The 20,499-nt window shown below is 40.5% G+C and overlaps 1 protein-coding gene across 2 annotated transcripts; it reads left to right on the top strand.

Moving 5' to 3' along the window:
• The first annotated feature begins 569 nt into the window (after positions 1 to 569).
• col1a1b (collagen, type I, alpha 1b) lies at positions 570 to 20,244 on the top strand. Of its 2 annotated transcripts, XM_062442152.1 has the most exons (51): positions 570 to 770; positions 2,281 to 2,475; positions 2,961 to 2,968; positions 3,254 to 3,280; positions 4,226 to 4,318; positions 4,882 to 4,950; positions 5,151 to 5,195; positions 5,386 to 5,439; positions 5,813 to 5,866; positions 6,053 to 6,106; positions 6,345 to 6,398; positions 6,504 to 6,557; positions 6,680 to 6,724; positions 6,884 to 6,937; positions 7,163 to 7,207; positions 7,425 to 7,478; positions 8,343 to 8,441; positions 8,545 to 8,589; positions 8,675 to 8,773; positions 8,889 to 8,942; positions 9,062 to 9,169; positions 9,478 to 9,531; positions 9,789 to 9,887; positions 10,031 to 10,084; positions 10,224 to 10,322; positions 10,563 to 10,616; positions 10,728 to 10,781; positions 10,941 to 10,994; positions 11,117 to 11,170; positions 11,422 to 11,466; positions 11,582 to 11,680; positions 13,853 to 13,960; positions 14,541 to 14,648; positions 14,756 to 14,809; positions 15,045 to 15,098; positions 15,417 to 15,524; positions 15,745 to 15,798; positions 15,901 to 15,954; positions 16,115 to 16,276; positions 16,407 to 16,514; positions 16,750 to 16,857; positions 17,060 to 17,113; positions 17,286 to 17,393; positions 17,491 to 17,544; positions 17,681 to 17,788; positions 18,016 to 18,069; positions 18,402 to 18,509; positions 18,604 to 18,886; positions 18,976 to 19,166; positions 19,295 to 19,537; positions 19,693 to 20,244. In XM_062442152.1, exons 1-51 carry the CDS (start codon positions 689 to 691, stop codon positions 19,837 to 19,839), a joined length of 4,326 nt encoding a protein of 1,441 aa, XP_062298136.1. In that variant the 5' UTR covers positions 570 to 688; the 3' UTR covers positions 19,840 to 20,244. The 2 variants fall into 2 exon arrangements, with proteins under 2 accessions (XP_062298136.1, XP_062298135.1); XM_062442151.1 differs by lacking the exons at positions 570 to 770; positions 2,281 to 2,475; positions 2,961 to 2,968; positions 3,254 to 3,280; positions 9,478 to 9,531 and having other exon boundaries at positions 4,232 to 4,318; positions 9,062 to 9,131; positions 9,859 to 9,887.
• The last annotated feature ends 255 nt before the right edge of the window (positions 20,245 to 20,499 follow it).

Consider the following 20,499-nt stretch of genomic DNA (forward strand, 5'->3'; position numbering starts at 1 on the left):
CTTGGCAATAGTTTAAACTCCATTTTGGATTGCTCTTCATGCGTAAACTGATACACGTTCATCCATCATTTTGAACCCCTTTCTTCTCCTGTTAAGAAATCGTTGAATCCAGGTGACCACAGAATATAAAACTTAAAACGTAGCAGCTCCCTGCAGAATGGAAACCACACCGGTCTAATAAATTGGGAACCAGTGAAGGCTATGCTCTAAACGATCTGTTACTATTAAACCAAATCGTCCAGTGTCCAAGGGATTAAAAAATCAACTCAGGTCTAATGCCGAAAAGACAATACACCCCACGACAAAAGTCTCAATTAAGAAAATCCACAGAGAGGCAGAAGATATTAAAACGCGTGGAGAGCCGGCGCGTAAATGATGACTATCCTCATCATCCACGTTTAAGCTGAAACGTGAACTTGTTTGACGTGTTTTAAGACGGCCCCTCTCTCTGATGAAGGAGGGACTCTGTGACTTGTACATGTACAAGTTATCTGGTGCACACAGGACCTCCCAAAAAATGTTGGCATATAAAAGCCAAGCTAAGTCATTTGTTTAGGCAGTAGGGAGTTTCTGCTAGGGTCTGGATTGGAGTAGCACATAGACCGGACCCTACCCTGTATGAGTGGTGTCTGAGGAGAAAAAGGATTCCCACCCCGTCGCAAAGAATCTACATGTCTAATATTTAGACATGTTCAGCTTTGTGGATATTCGGTTAGCGCTGTTTCTCAGCGCAACAGTGCTTTTGGTGAGAGGACAAGGCGAGGATGATAGTAAGTATCACTTTCAAACGTTGATTTGAGTTGTTTTGGGACTGTGGCACCCTCAGGATGTGGATAGTCCGCAAGGATGCTGAGCAGTTTGCTGGAACTGGTTGTGCTCTGCAGGATACCTGACTCCAGTGTGCAGTGATGGTGAAAGTTGTTACAGTGAGGCGTTTTGATGGTTTTTGAAGATCTGGGAGCGAATAGGAATTTATAGAACTGGATTGTTTTTTTTTTATTGTTTGCTTCTCTCACTGACGTGCAGATGCATGCTCAGTGTGCAACCTCCTGCTGGAGAGCAAACCTGAGGGGGGACAGCTGCACAATCTCTGATGCGCAATGACAGGACATTGAGTTCAAAGAGAGTTGAAGCAAAGCACAAGTATAACGAAATTTTTAAAAAGGCAAATTCATTTGTTTAGATCTTGATTTTCTTAAGTTGGGAATGCCGTTTTCACCAGTTTTATAATAGTTCCATCACAGTTCACAAACCTGTGCAAAAGGCTTTAGCATTTGGATTGTTTTCCAATAGTTTTACCATTAACGCATCAAAAGTGAGCAGCTTGTTTAGACATAAAACATGATAAATTGAATATATTTTCGACAGTCATAACGTCATACTTTTGCAATAAAAAGAACATATCACATTCAATCAAACAACTTTTTACCCAGTTTGTATAAAACTGGACTTTCTTAACTGAAAAAAGGACAATGGAAAAATTTCTTAAGCCTGACGTCGACAGTGAAATGGTCTAGACATCAATTAATCATCATATGGAGGAGGGCGTTGAGGATTTGGTTCAGTAGGCTGACAGCGCCACTCTGTGGCAAGTACTGGAACCGTGCATCTTTCCTCCAAACCTCGGTCCTCCTCCCACCTCAAGGCCCCACCACACACCCACCAGCCTGAAAAGTGATTTGGCCCTGTGTCATTTTCTATTCATTTTTTTGAGTGATTATCTAAAATTACATCTTAGCAGGAGTGTTTGATAGTGACCGTGGATACTTTTTTGGTATTGCGCACCATGGCCTATATTCTGACATTATAACTTATGTGGACAGACACTAATGTCATACTTAATTAGAAGCTCGATTCACATTCACAAGTCAGTCACCAAACACACAACAAGTGAAGCTCATTTAAAGCGGATTTGCGATCCTGACATCAGTTAAAGATCAGATGTAAAAAAAAAATAAAAAAAAAAAAAAAAAAACATTTTTAAGAGGTTGCTGGAATGGAAACTACCAAAACAGGAAAGAGGACAGAACTGAGGGGTTTGCAGTCCTAACAATTGTGTTGAATATGTGGAACTGAAGTGAACTGTGTTGTTTTACCAGCAGGTGTAGCTATGGCTTAACTACCTACACGCTGTAAAGATCCATTTGCTGATGCTAACCTTATTTATAAGCATTTTATAAGCATTTATTAGACAAACATGTTATTAAGATACCCCCTGTCTTTTTGGATATGTTATCATATTTTAATTGTACCAAACTCATCATGGTTTTCTCCTCTCAGGCACATTCGGCAGCTGCACATTAGAGGGACAGTTGTACAACGATAAGGATGTATGGAAACCAGAACCCTGCCAGATCTGCGTCTGCGACAGTGGCACCGTCATGTGCGACGAGGTGATCTGTGAGGACACATCCGACTGTGCTGATCCCATCATCCCAGACGGAGAGTGCTGCCCTATCTGCCCCGACATTGATGGTACTACACCTTGATCCCCCTCAACATTTCTGTGGTTCACTTAGCTTTGTGGCGCCACCTTGTGCTTCCCACCTCATCTCTGACCATCCATGGCTTTCTGGCCACAAATGGACTTGAGGCCCTAAGCCTGCCTGCCTGCTTGCCTGAGGATTTTCATTCAGAAATTCAACAGAACCGCTTTGGATTTACCTTTTGTCCAGTGCTTTTTCAATATACATTCTCTTAAAAACGGATTATACCCACTTTTTGGTGAAGTCTGGCAGTGAATATGTAACACACATTATGTCTCCAAAAACAGCATTTCTAAAAACTTATTTTCCACCTTTTATACAGCATAAACAATTTAGCAGTCAGGCTTTGGGGTCAATAATCACACTGAAATATTTTAGGGTTATACACTATTCTGTAAATGTCTAAAGATAAGTTTGTGTCTCATTAATGTTGAAGAGGTGTTGACATGTTCTCCTTCTCCGTTGGTTCTGCAGGACCCACTGTGCCTGACTTCCAAGAGGTATTTTGCCTTTTATCTTTGATTCATATTAAAAGTTTGTTCCATTAAAACATTTTTGACTAAGGCCTTAAATTCACATGCATGTTAAGTATGCAGGGCCAAACTTTATAATGATCTCTCTTTGGAGATGCTGGCATAGCCCAGTTAGTTGAGATTGTCATTAGCTTTGTTTATGTTCTATATAATGTACTTTGTGTTTTCACAGTATGGATGAAATGTTGCAGCATAGCCTAACTCCCCTTTTCTGTCTATTCCTATCCAATACAGGGAGAGCCTGGCGAGAAAGGAGATGAAGTAGGTTCAATTTCATGTGAAGTCTCTTGCTTACTCTTGCCTTAAATGATATACTGATATACTGTACCATTCAGAAGTTTGGACCCACTTTACTGTTCACAGGGATGAAAAAGTTTGTCAAAACTTTTGACTGGTACTGTATATTTTTTCTAAAACTGATTTTGGATCAGAAGTATGTATTTCTTTTGATATATATATATATATATATATATATATATATTTAAATTATTTTCTGTGAGAGCCATGTTAAATGTATTTATTCCAGCAATGACACATCATTGTTTCCCTGTTGTATTGGTTAATGTGTAATTTTTCAATCATGCATCTTTGCAACATTGCATTTTTTGCGTTAATTATTTGTATTTTCATGAGATTTGTCTTTAGTTTTATAGGCAAAGGCTTTGCATTGTTATGTATTTGATAAATGAACAGCTAAAAATGTAAAAAGATACACACCATTTTATCTTTGCTTACTGAATCCCTACAAACTAACATAAATGCTGGTAAACTGCTATGACATCATTGTCTCAGCGACCGTTGGTAATTAAGTCACAAGGTCAACAGGTCAATTCAAAGTTCAAAGGTCACATAATACAAATGGGTTTATAGATGATAAAGTAATATTAAGGAACTACTGTAAGAATTAGTCATTTGGAAATGAGCACATTTTCAGTTTTTTGCAAACTTTTATTATTATAAAAAAGCCTTACCATAATTTTATTTTAGGTCACTTTAAATGCAAAAATCAACATTAGAATACAAATATTTTGTTTAATTATTTGAATAAAGAAAGAATTAAAACAACATTAGATATGAGCAATAGTTTTTCTATTTGTATTAAAATTTGTCTTAGAGATGATTATTTCAGAGAGATAATGTGGTCTAGTCTGTAGTCCTTGGTAAAGATCTTTCTAACAGAGCATGTTTGTTTGATGTTCACTGCAGGGCCCTGCTGGTCGTCCTGGCAACGATGGCATCAACGGACAACCTGGTCCTCCTGGCCCACCCGGCCCCCCTGGCCCCCCTGGCCTTGGCGGAGTAAGTTTTGCATATCAGTGGATTCTGTTTACAAATGAGAAACCTCTTAAAACACCCCCGATAGTTTAGGTTAGGTCTGTCTTTGTATGAAGCTTAATAAGTTGTGTCAAAATACTCTTTATTTTACACATACTTGAGGAGAAAGATCATCAGGCAAGGCTGGAAAGCAGCTAGGAAGTCTCCTCATTGTATGTTTCAGCACTGAGAGTGCAGACAGCTCCCTGGGCCTCAGGTTTAAGTCTGAGGGGGAAAAAATGCAGATTTATTGGTGAATCTGATCTGAAAGTGTTGATTTAAGCAGTTTATTCAGTCAGTGACATACATGAAAGTTCCATCATGCAATTATAACCTTTAACATATTAAAGTTTAACTCGATATCTGTGCCACAGAATCTAACATATATGCTATTAGAAATTCTCACCTGTGCTGAAATAGAAAGTCTTTATAGTGTAGCATGTGATTCAAAAACTGTGTTATGAAAAGAACTTTTAAAGCAACTGTAATGTAATGTTTTTTTTTTCTCTAAAGCTCATCAACTAATTCTTTATCTCTCCCCTTGACAGAACTTCTCTCCTCAAATGAGCTATGTCGACTCATCCAAATCTAGCGGCCCATCTGTCCCTGGCCCCATGGTAAGAAGGCTCTTTCTCAACATAAATGTACCATTAAATATGCAAAAAGTTTCTACATGTTTACATTATTTCCTGTATTCAACACATTTTAGCCAATGGTGACTTATATTACTACTCAATGTTTATTGCTTATTGTGTGATGTTTCCCATCACTACTGAGATCTACTATCTAATTGCTTTTATCTCAACTTCATCAACAGGGTCCTATGGGTTCTCGTGGTCCTCCTGGATCCCCTGGCTCCTCTGTAAGTATTCCCTTATCAGTTACATGACAGTTCAGCCTCTTTCTAACAATACTCTTTAGAATATTCTTCAGTCTTTCAAAGAGATTTACCTGTCATCATCCAGTCATTTTTTTCTTACACTGCATTTAAGTTAAATGCATAAATGTTAACGAGGATACTGTCTTAATCTGGTGTTCTTGTTGTCCAACAGGGTCCTCAGGGTTTCACTGGACCCCCTGGTGAGCCTGGTGAGCCCGGAGCTTCTGTAAGTATCCACAATGCTAAATAAACGTTTCTCTTATTTTGTTTGTGATGAAGGTGATGAGTTTGTGTGAAACTATTTGTACTGTAGTTCTCACTGAGTGCTCCCAGAGCTCTTCTTGATTGCACTTAATCAATAACAAGCTCTTTATTCATATTGATAATGTCACTTTCACTTAACACCATACTTCCTGCTCTGTGTTTAACTTCCTGTTGTAATCACTGACCCACTGACACACATCTGCACACACCAATTTTTGTCAATGCCCCCTCACCCTCTCTTCTTAACACACACACACCAACCCACATGTCTTTAAAAGTGCATGTTTACAGACATTTATCTGTTTATTAATCCAATGATAAATTGGTGTTTATAGGGTCCCATGGGTCCCCGTGGTCCTTCCGGCCCCACTGGAAAGAACGGAGATGATGTAAGTGATTTGTCAAACATTTTAGAATTATAATGTTGACTTTGCTGTTGTTATCCTTTTGATAAATGATATAAATCTGAAACAGTGTGACCCCATTTTACTTATTATTTATTGCCTGAAAGACACTTTTTTGTTAGTGAGGTTACATTCCCACATACTGACATCCTTTCTGTGTATCTCCAACAGGGTGAGGCTGGAAAATCTGGACGCCCTGGTGAGCGTGGACCTGCTGGCCCTCAGGTGAGTGACAATCAAAATAAAGGCAAAGGTCAGATTATGGTCAGCCAAAAATGAATCCTATATTAGCATTTATGTGTAAGATGGTAGTCAGCATACACACAAGAGCACAAAATGAACTGTTGAACACATTCTTAGTCATTTCAAATCATTTTCACTCAATCCTGATGTGCTTCCTCATGCATTGGGCGTTTGCATATTTCTCAAATATTAATAAGTCTGTCTTCTTCTTCTCTTGCAGGGTGCTCGTGGATTCCCCGGAACCCCTGGACTCCCTGGCATCAAGGGACACAGAGTGAGTTTGGAAGATTAAATACCAAAATCCACCATTTTTTAAACTGCTATAATGTTGTCCTGAGTGGAAACTTGATCTTATGATGTTGATGGATTTTGTCTGCAGGGATTCAGCGGTCTGGATGGAGCTAAGGGAGACGCTGGAGTTGCTGGCCCCAAGGTGAGATAGCAGGATGTGTTGTTGCTCACTAAAGCTGAAATTTCATCATGATTCGGACTGAACCACTAGGTTAGAGTCATTCCAATGCAACGCTCATTTCTTCCGTCTGTGTTTGTCTGCAGGGAGAGGCCGGTGGAGCTGGTGAGAATGGTGTCCCCGGTGCCATGGTAGGTTTTTGTCAGTTTTTCGACTACAATGGATAGATGCTTGTTTTATGCTAATAATATTGATGAGATGCAACTCTCTGAGCTGTTTTTGATTTGTATACAATACCTGTCAAGCTAATAAGCTTCAAGCTAATTGTTCTCTCTTTGTGACTTTCCCAGGGTGCTCGTGGTCTTCCTGGTGAGAGAGGCCGTCCTGGACCTGCTGGCCCTTCTGTAAGCATTGCTAATCATGTCTGAAAGTTGACCTAACTCCCATCAGAAAAGGCTAAAAGCTGATGGGACTACAAGTGTAAAGAAATGCTACATTTGACCATGACAGTGTCTAATCAGAGACTTGCCAATGTTTTCAACCACTAATAATATTTCATTTTAGTACTATATACTATATACAATACTATGATACAAATATCCTTGATATATTCTTCTCATCCTCTGCAGGGTGCTCGTGGTAATGATGGCAACGGTGGTGCTGCTGGTCCTCCTGTAAGTATTATTTTACCTAGCTGCCTTATTTCTATTTGGAAATATACGCATTAGGTCATATAGCCTGCTTAACATTATCTTGTGACATCACCACATAATGCTATAGCTGTAGTGTGTGATGTACTTTTGTTTTAGTGGCAAACATATTCTGTAAAGCAAATTCTTGAATGTTTTTGTGTTTTATGATCTGTTGTAATCATGCGTCTCTATTTTTTAGGGATCTACCGGACCTTCTGGTCCTCCTGGATTCCCCGGTGGTGCTGGTGCTAAGGTAAGTCGTCCAGTAGTAAAAACATTTTTGTTGGATATGAAGACAGATTATAATGCTGAAATGTATCACCCTCACCTTAGGTGCAGAAGCACTTTTAAGTTTCCAACATGACCAATTATACCCCTTGCTGGTGTTTCATGATCCTTCAAACAAGGATTGTCTTGACAACACAGGACAGCTTATAAAGAACATAGCAGTATTTTAACCATTAATAGTAGCATCAGTAGTGACATTAATGTCTCTACAGATTCATCCCTGTCATCCTACTGGGACATAGGACATTTTACTATTTGTAGGATCAACATCGATAGAGAATCTCCTTGATGCACATGTGACAGATGAATTATTGATCTCCACATGACAGTAAAGAGTGGAGATGGTATTTTGTAAAACTGAAAACAAAATATTTGGCTTAATACTCTCTATAGCCGGATGAACACTGTAGCCACCAGATGGCAACACTAAACCTCTAAAAGCACTCTGTTACAGCCCTTCTGTTGCCATCAGTGAAGGATCGATTTTAATATCCTGTAATACACTCCGGTTATTTTAAGAACAAAGAGGAGGAGGGTAGAAAAGTGTGTGAATGACAGCTGTCAAAGTCTTGGCTAGGATGACAGAAAAAGGAAATGGTTTGAAATTACTCTCTGGACAGGTGCAACAAAGCAAGATTAAGATTATAATATGTGAACAAACAAAGAATATACAATATACAACATTTTTAAAGACCAGAAACTCATGTTCACAGTATAAATTACTATTATTTCTAATAGAAACAGTTGTTCAAATGTTAAAATTTAGGATTTCTTTTTTTATTAATAAACACACAATATTAAAGCTGTAGATCATTGCTTCCCTCCACAGGGAGAGACCGGTCCTCAGGGAGGCCGTGGATCCGAGGGACCCCAGGGAGCCCGTGGTGAGCCCGGAAACCCAGGATCTGCTGGACCCGCTGGGGCTGCTGTGAGTATATACTGGGCTTCTCTGTAGGTGCTCTTTTAAAACTCTGTCACATCTCTTTTAAGTTATTTGTACTAAACATTTTATTTCCTTCCTCTCTCAACAGGGTTCCCCCGGATCTGATGGTGTTCCTGGTGCTAAGGGTTCTTCTGTAAGTATCACACTCATCGATCACATTTGTTACACTTGATTTCTGCACATGAAGTGTTCTGACTCCCCTACTCTCCATCCCACAGGGTGCTCCTGGTATTACTGGTGCTCCTGGTTTCCCAGGTTCTCGTGGTCCTGCTGGAGCTCAGGGAGCTATTGGTGCTCCTGGTTCCAAGGGTAACTCTGTGAGTAAACTATAGATTGTGTGAATTTTGAGTTTGGTATTAAGACACATAGTTCTTCTGCATTATAGAGACCCACCTGACAGCCTAAATGTAAACTGCATGCTTCTGCCAACAGGGTGACCATGGACCTTCTGGACCTAAGGGAGAGCCTGGTGCCAAGGGAGAGTCTGTAAGTTTCAAAACACAGTGATCACTGTTTCCAGATCAGCTTGCCATTTATTCACCATTATGTGTGATATGGAAATAACTTAACATAGTTGGTTTGACTTACTTTTCGTTCTTTTCCAGGGTCCCGCTGGACTTCAGGGACTTGCTGGCCCCTCTGGTGAGGAGGGCAAGAGAGGAGGTCGCGGAGAGCCCGGTGGTGCCGGAGCCCGTGGACCCCCTGGAGAGCGTGTATGTTATTGCCTCTTTTCATTTAGCTGCACCGAATTTCTGCCAGACACTTTAGTTGCCATTGAGGGATTGTGGATGATTCAGAATCTGAATCATGGGCCAGCCACCTGTTTTAGATAACAGTGAGAACCTCATAGTGATGAAATAATCAATGTTTTCTCAGCATCAGTCCTGTTAGTGGAGCAACAATCAGATCCCATGTTGACATCCTGTCATCTTTATTTCTAGAAAGATTTCTTCACATTTAAAGTATGGTAAATTCCCGGGGGGATTAGTGACATGGTTGGCGTGTCTGTTTGTTCCTTCAGGGTTCCCCTGGTGCTCGTGGTTTCCCTGGTGCTGATGGAGCTGCTGGTGGCAAGGTGAGTTACTGAATCTGCTCAGTGAGTCCTCAATGAGAAAAGAAATAGATTTTTTTTTTTTACAGCTTTTAAAATCTTGACAAATTTACCTGATTGTGTTCCTTTTATTTTGTCCATAAAAACACTTTGTAGTATCAAAAAAAACTTTAAAATGTGTGTTTCAGATGTTTGAAGTTCTAGTACACTAGAGATATTTTAGGGTATAAACATCACTCACTTGCACAGCCTCTTATTCCTACTCTTCACTTGTATGACAGGGAGCCCCTGGTGAGCGTGGTGCCCCTGGCGCACTTGGACCTCAGGGAGCCACTGGTGAGGCTGGAAGCTCCGGTGCCCCTGGTGCTCCTGGATCAAAGGTGAGTTCTGCTACACTTTTATTTCCAGTTGTCTTAAGAAGCTGACTTAAATCTTTCAGCTAATCATAGACCACTGTTGAACATAAATACTACTGTCTATATCTGCTGTTTGTCTTGATACTAACTGAATCTGTCCTCCACAGGGTATGACTGGTAGCCCTGGAAGCCCTGGCCCTGATGGCAAAGCTGGACCTGCTGTAAGCACTGACTCACTATTAATACTTGATTATTGAATGTATTTGTCTAAAAACGAAGAGGAACCACAGCTGTAAACCCATTCAATCATGATAGGAGAGTATATTTTCAAGCATTGTCTTGTCTTCCGATGATCTGTAGGGTGCTGCTGGCCAAGATGGACGCTCTGGACCTGCTGGCCCTAGTGGTTCCAGAGGACAACCTGGAGTTATGGGATTCCCCGGAGCCAAGGGACCCGCTGTGAGTTCATGGCCCCACTTGTTTTTTGGGTTTTTTTAAATGCAAAAATACAGTAGATTGTGAAGAAATTGTAGGATCACTAGTTTGGTGATCTTATACATACTGTTTTGTTATGGAAAGATCATTCAAATATGAAATCAGCAAGAAATAAGTACTGATTAGATTATGTTTTTATCCCATAAAAGTGTGTAAATGGCTAATGAAGCAGATGTAAGTGTGTTGTCCTGTTTTGTTAAACAGGGTGAGTCTGGTAAGGCTGGTGAGAGAGGTCCCGGTGGAGCTACTGGCTCTGTTGTAAGTACTTAAAATATTTTCAAAAGTACATAATTTTTTTCAAAATGAATGTTCATAAAAAGCTAAAAGACAGTTGATAATTGGTTTTGTTGGGTAATTTTTTGTACACAGGGTGCCCCTGGCAAAGACGGTGACGTTGGTGCTCCTGGACCTTCTGGACCTGCTGTATGTATCTTCTCTACAATATTTAAACAGCACATTATGAGTTATAATGCTATTAGTACATAGAACCATGTATCATGGTTGTATATTTTATAAGAAAGCACTGAAGTTTACAGTTTTCGTTTCTGTCTCTGATCATTTTGTTTGCTTCCCCTTGTTTAGGGACCTGCTGGAGAGAAGGGAGAGCAGGGATCTGCTGGTCCTTCTGGATTCCAGGTAGGTTTTTAGAATATCTCAGCAGCCGAGCCTGAACGTTTTCTTTGCTTTTATATATTTCCGAGCTGTGTCACAAGTCCACTTGCTAACCCAGAAATGATCTTCCTTTCTTCCTCTTGCAGGGTCTCCCTGGACCCCAAGGTTCTACTGGTGAGACTGGCAAGCCTGGTGAGCAGGTAAGAGTCACAGGGGATTATACTCAATCTTAGCTGCTATTTTACAGAATCTTACAGCACAAACACTGTCGGACATAAATCTCACACAAGCATAAATATTCACAATATTCTGAAGTTTAAAGATTTCACTTTATTCATCGTGATACATGTGTCATTTTGCAATCTCTCATGGGTTATTGCTTTATTGCACATCATGTTGATGCAGTAAATCAGACTTCATGACAACCCTGTCTTCTCTCTGTTGTGTTCAGGGTACTGCTGGTGAGGGTGGCCCCCCTGGCCCCTCTGGACCAAGAGTAAGTATCTCATGCATTTTAGATAACATATAAACTATTATCAGCATCCACAGTAAACATAATTCCTCTGGTCTTAAGCTAACAGTCTGATGACTAATTTGTTCCTCTCCTTTAGGGCGACAGAGGTTTCCCTGGTGAGCGTGGTGCTCCTGGCGTTAATGGCCCAGCTGGAGCCCGTGGTGCTCCTGGCCCTGCTGGTAACGATGGAGCTAAGGTAGGTTAAAAAGCTCCTTTAGATAAGGAAACTAAACACTCACCTTGCAGTCAAAATAGCTATTTGTTGAATATTTAATCTCACAAATCATACCTGCATAAACACAATCCATTTAAATATATATTTTTTTTAAATGTTAAGATTAACATCAGCGTTAATTATCAACAAGTGTAAAAGTACCAATATGTAATACAGGCAAACATTCATTCAGGCCCACAAAGAACATGAAAAACTCTCAGTATGTCTACACAGTTGCAATACACTAAACATAATTTAAATGGCTTTCAAGTCAGTTATACAATATAATAATAATTTATAGAATAGACTATAGAACATGCAAAAATATTTGTACAACCACTGGTGTAGACATTGAATTAATGTATCAGACTATCTAAGCTTTAAATGTGTGTGTATATAATTATTTATATATTCTCAAACTTTTTCACATCAAGGACCCCAAAACTGACAAATAAGACCACGGATAGGACCAGACTTTTGTTTTTAGATGTTCTGTTACAGAAAGTGTATGAAACCCATGACCAAAGCAGTCATTAATTCTGTTGTTATGTTACTTACCCACTCAAAGACACTTTGGGGTCCTTGGACCCCAGTTTGAGAACCACTGGTCTAAACTACACCAATCAAATAAATTGTATGACAAATACAGAACAAATCATGTATTGCAGCCTGTGACTTATTAGTTTATTTATCACTGCCAGGAGTAAGTCACATGTAAGAGTATGTCTGAGTGTCTATCTGTACACAGCTAATCTTGTGCACTGCTGGACCGATCAGCCTTATATTTTTTATGTACATTTATGACTGTAGTTTCAAGGAATTCATGGTTGCAGTGATTTGCAGTTAAAAAAAAAAAGTATAACCAACTTCTCTTTTTCATGCCATCATTGACTGCTGACTCCCCACTCCTTTTAACTGGCCAGTAGGGGCTGCAAATGAACAACAACTGCTTTAGTTCGAAATCTTGTTTTTGTTAGAGACAACCAATCATGCCTTGCTGCCATATTAGATCAACTTTCGAAACTTTGAGAGCGGGTTGTGTTGTAAATTCAAATACATTTTGATAAGATTTCTTATCAGTTTATTGTTAAGCTTAGACTTTCATCTTTTCAGCAGTCCTCAGCATTTTACAATATGTATTATAACATAGCAAAAGGCATTTGCAATCAGCTAGGCTAAAAACAAGGCTTACCTAGCCTTTCGCCTGCCACATTTTGGCCTATGTCATGGCCCATTCATGACCTCCATAGAAAAGTTTGGTCTCATTTTCAATGCCATATGTTATGATCCACTTAAGTTAGGCTCGATACGAGATGCAAGATCCCCGTTTTTGGTATCTTTGCTGCCATCTTAACTGTACACACCAGGTGGAGATCTGCACTCTACTGAGTGCACCCTTGTAGTTAGTGACATTATTTGTCAAACGCCTGCACTCTCCTCATTCTCAAGTGCTTGTTTGCTGTTTTTCAACTTATATACCATATATATATATATATATTCATAATTTATAATCATATTATAATAGCATAGTCCCATGAACCAACCAGTCACTCTAAAGCAGCTTCTCACAGTGGGGGGCAGTTGAAGAGGCAGTCAAAATCACACACTTAGCACAAAACTTCCTGTCCACCATGGACATTGCTAAAAGAAACAAGTCACATGATCAGTGTATAAGGTAGAGCAAATGGGGGAAGCATCTGCAAAATTATATTTAAAACCAACATTATTTGATATGATTATAAATTAAGAAAACAGGATATTTACAATGCCTGGGCACAAATAAAATGTTTAGTTCAACTCAAATTGTACTTCATACAAAAGCATTTGAAAATGAATAAAACAAAGAAGAAACAATGTGAATATATTATTATGAGTTAAAAACATTTTTTCATTCAAAAGAAAACAAAATTAATATGTAGCTTTCTTTCCTCCACCCTCCTTTATCATGAAACTATATATATATACTAGCACCAGTGTAGATACACCTGTTGACATACAATGATCTGTGTCATTTTGGATTCATAATTTCCACAGGATACAGTATATTTACAATATACACATTCAGTGTGAAGTACATTGGATTGTTCATTTGCAGCAAATGAAGTATTCGCAATGGATAACAATGGGAATGATTCTGTTTGTGTGTTCCTTCAGGGAGAGGCTGGTGCTTCTGGTGCCCCCGGTGGTCTGGGAGCCCCTGGTATGCAGGGAATGCCCGGTGAACGTGGAGCCTCTGGTCTCCCCGGAGCCAAGGGAGAGAGGGTAAGTGTCTCACATGTTGAATTCATCCTGATTTTCTTAAATTATACAATTTTTTTGTTAAGTTTGCATCATTTAGTATGAGACTCATCAATCACTGTCAAATTTGCAGAGCTTTTTAACATTTTTGCAGATGATACATTGATTTTTCAGGTTAAATAACCCAACGAGGGCTGATTGTATGAGTGAACAGATCGTATGCACTCTTCTGAAACTTACTATCAAGAACATATCTTGAATGTCCAAAATTTGTGAGACAGGAAGAGAGACCACAGTAATGAAGCAAATATGAATATTATTGAAAAGAAAAAACAAAACTGCATCTCAAAAGAGTTTATTTCCTCAGACAATTAGGCAAAAGTGGTTCATGAAATGTAACCATGCAAAGAAAGCTACTCAAGTTACTCAAGTCCAAATACCACCTAATATTTTCTAACTGATTGCCCAAGTATCAAGTAGTGACATGTGTTTGTTTTCTTGTATCTAATTAAAGATGGTTGACCCTTTTTTTAGTTTTTAGTATCAACACGAGTCACCTTGATAAGTCTAGATTTACACTGCATGAACACTTCTTTCCTCTCAGGGTGATGCTGGTGGTAAGGGAGCTGATGGTGCCCTTGGCAAAGATGGCGGGCGTGGTATGACTGGTGCTATCGGAGTCCCTGGACCTCCTGGTGCTCAGGGTGAGAAGGTGAGACATAAGTGATTCTAGACCTTTTCTCTTCCTGTTATCATGATTAAAGTCAACTCTATGACTATTTTCAACATGTCTTCTGACCTCCTGTCCCTCTCTTCTAGGGTGAGCCTGGCGCTGTTGGAACTCCTGGACCCAGTGGTCCCCGTGGTGGTCCTGTAAGTCCTCCTCTAAACACCTGATTCAAGACTAGAAAACAAATGAAATATACATTTTTATTGTTCTTTAAAACATGATTAAGGTGTTGTCTACTGTAAGCTGTAAACTGGTTAGTAAGAATTGATTTGTATATTCAGTGATTGTTGCTGTATGTACAATTTTATGACGTGTTTTAAATTTAGATATACTTACAATGACCAAATGACTCTAACACCTCCGTCCTCCATCCAACAGGGTGAGCGTGGAGAGACTGGTCCTTCTGGACCTGCTGGATTTGCCGGACCTCCTGTAAGAACCTCACATTAACACCAAAACTGATATTTTTCTACAAATGTTCAATTATTATATTATTTTTAATTAACTTCAATGGCTTTATTGTCATTTCACAGTAATACAACAAAATTGTGTGTCCCCTGTGGTTAATACACATTAAAAAAAAGTAAACATAAGCCAACAATGAGACACAGAAAGACACTATGGATAAAAAAGAGAATATAAAAATGGCAGTAACAAATAAATGTAGGAGGAAGTAATAAAAAATACAGCAAACTCACTTGAGATATAAACTGGCATGTATTGATGTGTTCTCTTTCTCTCCATCTTCAGGGTGCTGATGGCCAGCCTGGTGCCAAGGGAGAGAGTGGTGATAGTGGACCCAAGGGAGATGCTGGTGCTCCTGGACCCTCTGGACCTGTTGGAGCTTCTGGTCCTCAGGTAGTCCCATATATGACACGATTCTTTTGAATAATCATGGAAAACACTACAAAGTAACAATAAACACATCATTCAGTATTTTGATTTCAATATTACTGCCAGATTGAGTTGAGAAGGAATTTATGTATAGGAATATTTTGATATGGGCAAATTCTTTACAATTGTATCAGTGATGGTGATTAGTGCTTCATCTCTCACTGTCAAATGATTTTGTCAACAGGGACCTTCTGGTCCTTCTGGACCCAAAGGTGCTCGTGGTGGTGCTGGACCTCCTGTAAGTAGCCCATCATATTGTTAGTTCATAAATAAATGAATTGGTGATGCAGGTTTAAGTACAATTTTTCCAACTCTTATGTCCCTCTGTGTGTATCTGTAGGGTGCTACTGGTTTCCCTGGACCCGCCGGCAGAGTTGGACCCCCTGGCCCTCCTGTAAGTAACATCCATATAATCAGTTCATCTGTTTAAATGTGACCTGTCATATCTAAGCAGTAATCACCAACAGACAATCCTGTCTTCAGTCTATTTGTATATCATTATCATGTCCTTCAGCAGTTTGATTCAATAACTTGACATTTCTCTGTGTCTCCAGGGAGCTGGTGGAGCCCCTGGACCCGGTGGACCCGTTGGCAAAGATGGACCCAGAGGAGGTCGTGGTGAGACTGGCCCTGCTGGTCGCCCTGGTGAGGCTGGTGGTGCTGGAGCCCCAGGACCCGCTGGAGACAAAGGATCTCCTGGCTCTGATGGACCCGCTGTGAGTACCCCTAACATGTTCTTAGTACTTTCTGTGTTACAGTACTAACTTTCTTTACAAACTAAAATGTGCTACAGTGACCTGTTTTCTTTAACGTGCTGCAAACTGAATACTATGTCATTCAATGCAGGGTGCCCCTGGTAACCCTGGAACCAGTGGTCTTGCTGGACAGCGTGGTAATGTAGGTCTGCCTGGACAGCGTGGAGAGCGTGGTTTCCCTGGTCTGCCTGGCTCATTGGTAAGTATTATCTTTCATTCCCTGTACTCTGCATACTAAGTAATCAAACAAAAACAGAATATTGTTAGATTTCATTTCTAAAAACAACATTTAGTGTTAGAACGTTTTTCACAAAATCTATTTATCATTGCTTTTTATATCACACTTTAGCACATGATTACTCTTTGTTATTTCTAAAGCTCTCCTCAGAGCTTCCACCTTCATGCAGAAGGCTGACCTTCTTGTCTTTGTTTAGGGTGAACCTGGAAAGCAGGGATCTGTTGGAGCTGTTGGTGAGCGTGGAGCCCCTGGACCAGCTGGACCCCCTGGACTGTCTGGTGCTTCTGGAGAGTCTGGTCGTGAGGTATGAGACCTCAATATGTTGTTAACTCACTCCAAATCTAGCTTTGATTGCTGTGAACACAGTCATGTAGAGACTCACACACTGTAAATGCACCTTCAGTATACAGTATTAGCACTGATGGAAGCTCAGTTCAACTCAGAATGGCTTTCCCTGCATGCTGTAGCTAACCATCAAATTAACTGATTGATGTTGCCTCCCATAGGGATCTCAAGGTCATGATGGTGCCCCTGGTCGCGATGGATCTCCTGGCCCCAAGGTAACCCTCCTCTTCTTGACTAATTTGTATAATTTTCTAAACCCAAATTATATCTTAATATCAAACCAACTGCTCTATTTTGTTGAAAGTGATTGTTTTGGCCTCCCGATAGAAACATCACAATTAGCCTTTATCTGCCTAGCATTGTCTCACTGGAAATTTTCACCTGTAGGGAGACCGTGGTGAGACTGGTTTGGCTGGACCCCCTGGACCTCCTGGTACTCCTGGTGCCCCTGGAGCTGTTGGCTCCTCTGGCAAGACTGGTGACCGTGGAGAGGCTGTAAGCTCCCTTCTTGTTTATCTTGATCCCGCTGCAAAATGTTACTAAATCGGATAATTTCACTGTCGTCTGATTTTCCCATTCTCCCTTTCCTTAGGGTACTGCTGGTCCTTCTGGTCCTTCCGGTCCTGCTGGTGTTCGCGGTCCTGCTGTATGTTCATCACTGCATAATATGCATCACTTATATATCTAAACACAATATCTTTTGAAATATTGCAGGAGTCTTGTGCGAGTGATGATTGTTTGAACCTTAGAGGTCAGGTTGACTTTCTGTTGCTTTTATTCAGGGCCCTGCTGGTTCAAAGGGAGACAGAGGAGAGGCTGGTGAGGCTGGAGAGAGAGGCCACAAGGGACACAGAGGATTCACTGGCATGCAGGGTCTGCCTGGAACTGCTGTAAGTAACTGTATAACAGAGAAAGAAACAAATCTGACATTCACATCCATCCCATTACCTTTTCTGACTACACAACACTTTGATTCATTTGATGTTAAACGTGTAAACATGTTATAGATTACTGCATCAAACAATCTCAATATTTGATGACTTCATAGGATATATGAATATTCTCTTTCCATGTGCACAATGTGATATTTGATGTTAACATCTTCATTTGCCTCCAGGGTACTTCTGGAGAGAGAGGACCTGCTGGTGCCAATGGACCTGCTGGACCTAGAGTAAGTACAACTGTTTGTCTAAAAGTTTGTCACACTAGTTGTTGTAGTTGTATACACCAAAAAGTGAATTCCGTACCACGCTGATACTTGGAGAGTCTTTTTTGTAGAGAGAGTTCTTAATTTGTCCATTGACTCAAGACAAAAAATTGTAAATTGAAATGCTTTGAGTGCATGTTCAGTAATGTCAAAAATAGTACAAAACAAATATCATTCAAGAGAAACAGGACTGTACTGACACTCAGTTTAACACATGCACATAATGTCAGGCAAGCTGATCAGTTCTGCTCTGATGTTTTCTTTTAATAAGTGATCATGTGGCTTTCATTCCATAGGGACCTTCCGGATCCAGTGGTTCCCCTGGTAAAGATGGCATGAACGGTCTGCCTGGACCCATTGGACCCCCTGGACCTCGTGGTCGTAATGGAGAGATGGGACCTTCTGTAAGTTACACTTTATTTTATCCACATGCTTGTATACTTGTTCAGATACTTTGATTGTGGCTGCAGTTTGTAAACCTCTGTTGTCTTCGAATAGGGTCCTCCTGGACCTCCTGGACCTGCCGGCCCCCCTGGACCTCCCGGAGGTGGATTTGACTTTGTCAGCCAGCCTCTTCAGGAGAAGGCCCCTGATCCCTTCCGTGGTGGCCACTACCGTGCTGACGACCCCAACCTGATGCGCGATCGCGACATGGAGGTTGATACCACCCTCAAGACCCTGACTCAGAAGGTTGAGAAGATCCGCAGCCCCGACGGTACCCAGAAGAGCCCCGCCCGCATGTGCCGTGACCTGAGGATGTGCCACCCCGAGTGGAAGAGCGGTGAGTGCAAATCAGTGTCCTGACTGAGCCTTTGTATAAAGAATGTCATAGAATCAGCTAAAAAACTGTTTTATGTCCCTTTGTTACAGGCTCATTCTGGGTTGATCCCAACCAGGGCTCTCCTCTGGATGCCATCAAGGTCCACTGCAACATGGAGACTGGAGAGACTTGCATCTACCCAAGCCAGTCCAGCATTCCCATGAAGAACTGGTACCGCAGCAAGAACATCAGAGAGAAGAAGCACGTCTGGTTCAGCGAGTCCATGACCGGTGGATTCCAGGTGAGATTACAGAACCACAAAACATTTTCTACAGTAACAAAAATCATCATCTGATAGACCACAGGATGATGTTTGAAACCAGTGAAAGTAAAACATCCATGCATCCTTCTCTTTCCTCTACTTTGCAGTTCCAGTATGGCAGTGATGGAGCCGATTTCGAGGATGTCAACATCCAGATGACCTTCATGCGCCTGATGTCCAACCAGGCCTCTCAGAACGTCACATACCACTGCAAGAACAGCATTGCCTACATGGACTCCACCTCCGGCAACCTGAAGAAGGCTCTGCTTCTCCAGGGCTCTAATGATGTTGAGATCAGAGCCGAGGGCAACAGTCGTTTCACATACAGCGTCAGCGAAGATGGCTGCACGGTGAGTTTGATCTCTGTTAGGCCAGTTTTGCCTTTAGGGAAGCAACATTTTGAACCTTACTACATTTTCATTTTCATATCGTGCGGAAGTAAACAACTTGATTTCTTGAGTGATAAGTATTTTCTGACATTTCTTCTTTTTTCTTCTCTTCACAGTCACACACTGGCACATGGGGCAAGACAGTCATTGACTACAAGACATCAAAAACATCCCGCCTGCCCATCATTGACATTGCTCCTATGGATGTTGGTGCCCCTGATCAGGAATTTGGCGTCGAAGTTGGCCCCGTTTGCTTCTTGTAAAAAAGAAAGAAATATGGACATGACATTGTTGTTTTTTTTCTAGCAGTCATCTCTAAATCCTATTTCTATGCATTCAAAACTCATTCGGCTGCCATTGGTCAACATGCTTAAAACCACTCTACTGAAGACAATGTTTGTGCTTTTTCCAATCATGAGAAGTTTTGGGACCGCTACTTCATCTGAAACCAACCACAAGGACACTTTAAAAAGAATCTTTTGATTCCAGTGGCAACAAGAAAATAATATATACTTGTGTAAAATTTCCCCCTGGAGATTGAGAAAAAAAAGATCTGCACACGCAATGAAACACAATGACTTTTGCCATTTTCTAACACTGCGGAAGGACATTGAAAACAACAAATGATATGTACCATTTTTCTGGTGTTAAATAAATTGTAAAAAGTGTGAAGCGTCTTCTTGTTCTAAAATGTTATCTTCTAAAAACACCTAATAGTTGCTCAGACAAATGTGATCAGTAAATGAGCAAGACAAAGAAGCTCACCTTCATTGCGATATGTAGATGGCTACCTCAAAACAAGAAGTCACCCCTATTTTTTCTCAAATGAAAAGGGTTTATTTTACACAACACAAGAAAAACATTCAAAGGTGCTACAACCAATTCAATGAGGTCCAGTTATTGGTGTTTGATAGTGAGACTCT

The sequence above is a fragment of the Scomber scombrus genome, chromosome 21 (assembly GCF_963691925.1).
Source record: "Scomber scombrus chromosome 21, fScoSco1.1, whole genome shotgun sequence".
In the NCBI taxonomy this organism is placed as follows: Eukaryota; Metazoa; Chordata; class Actinopteri; order Scombriformes; family Scombridae; genus Scomber; species Scomber scombrus.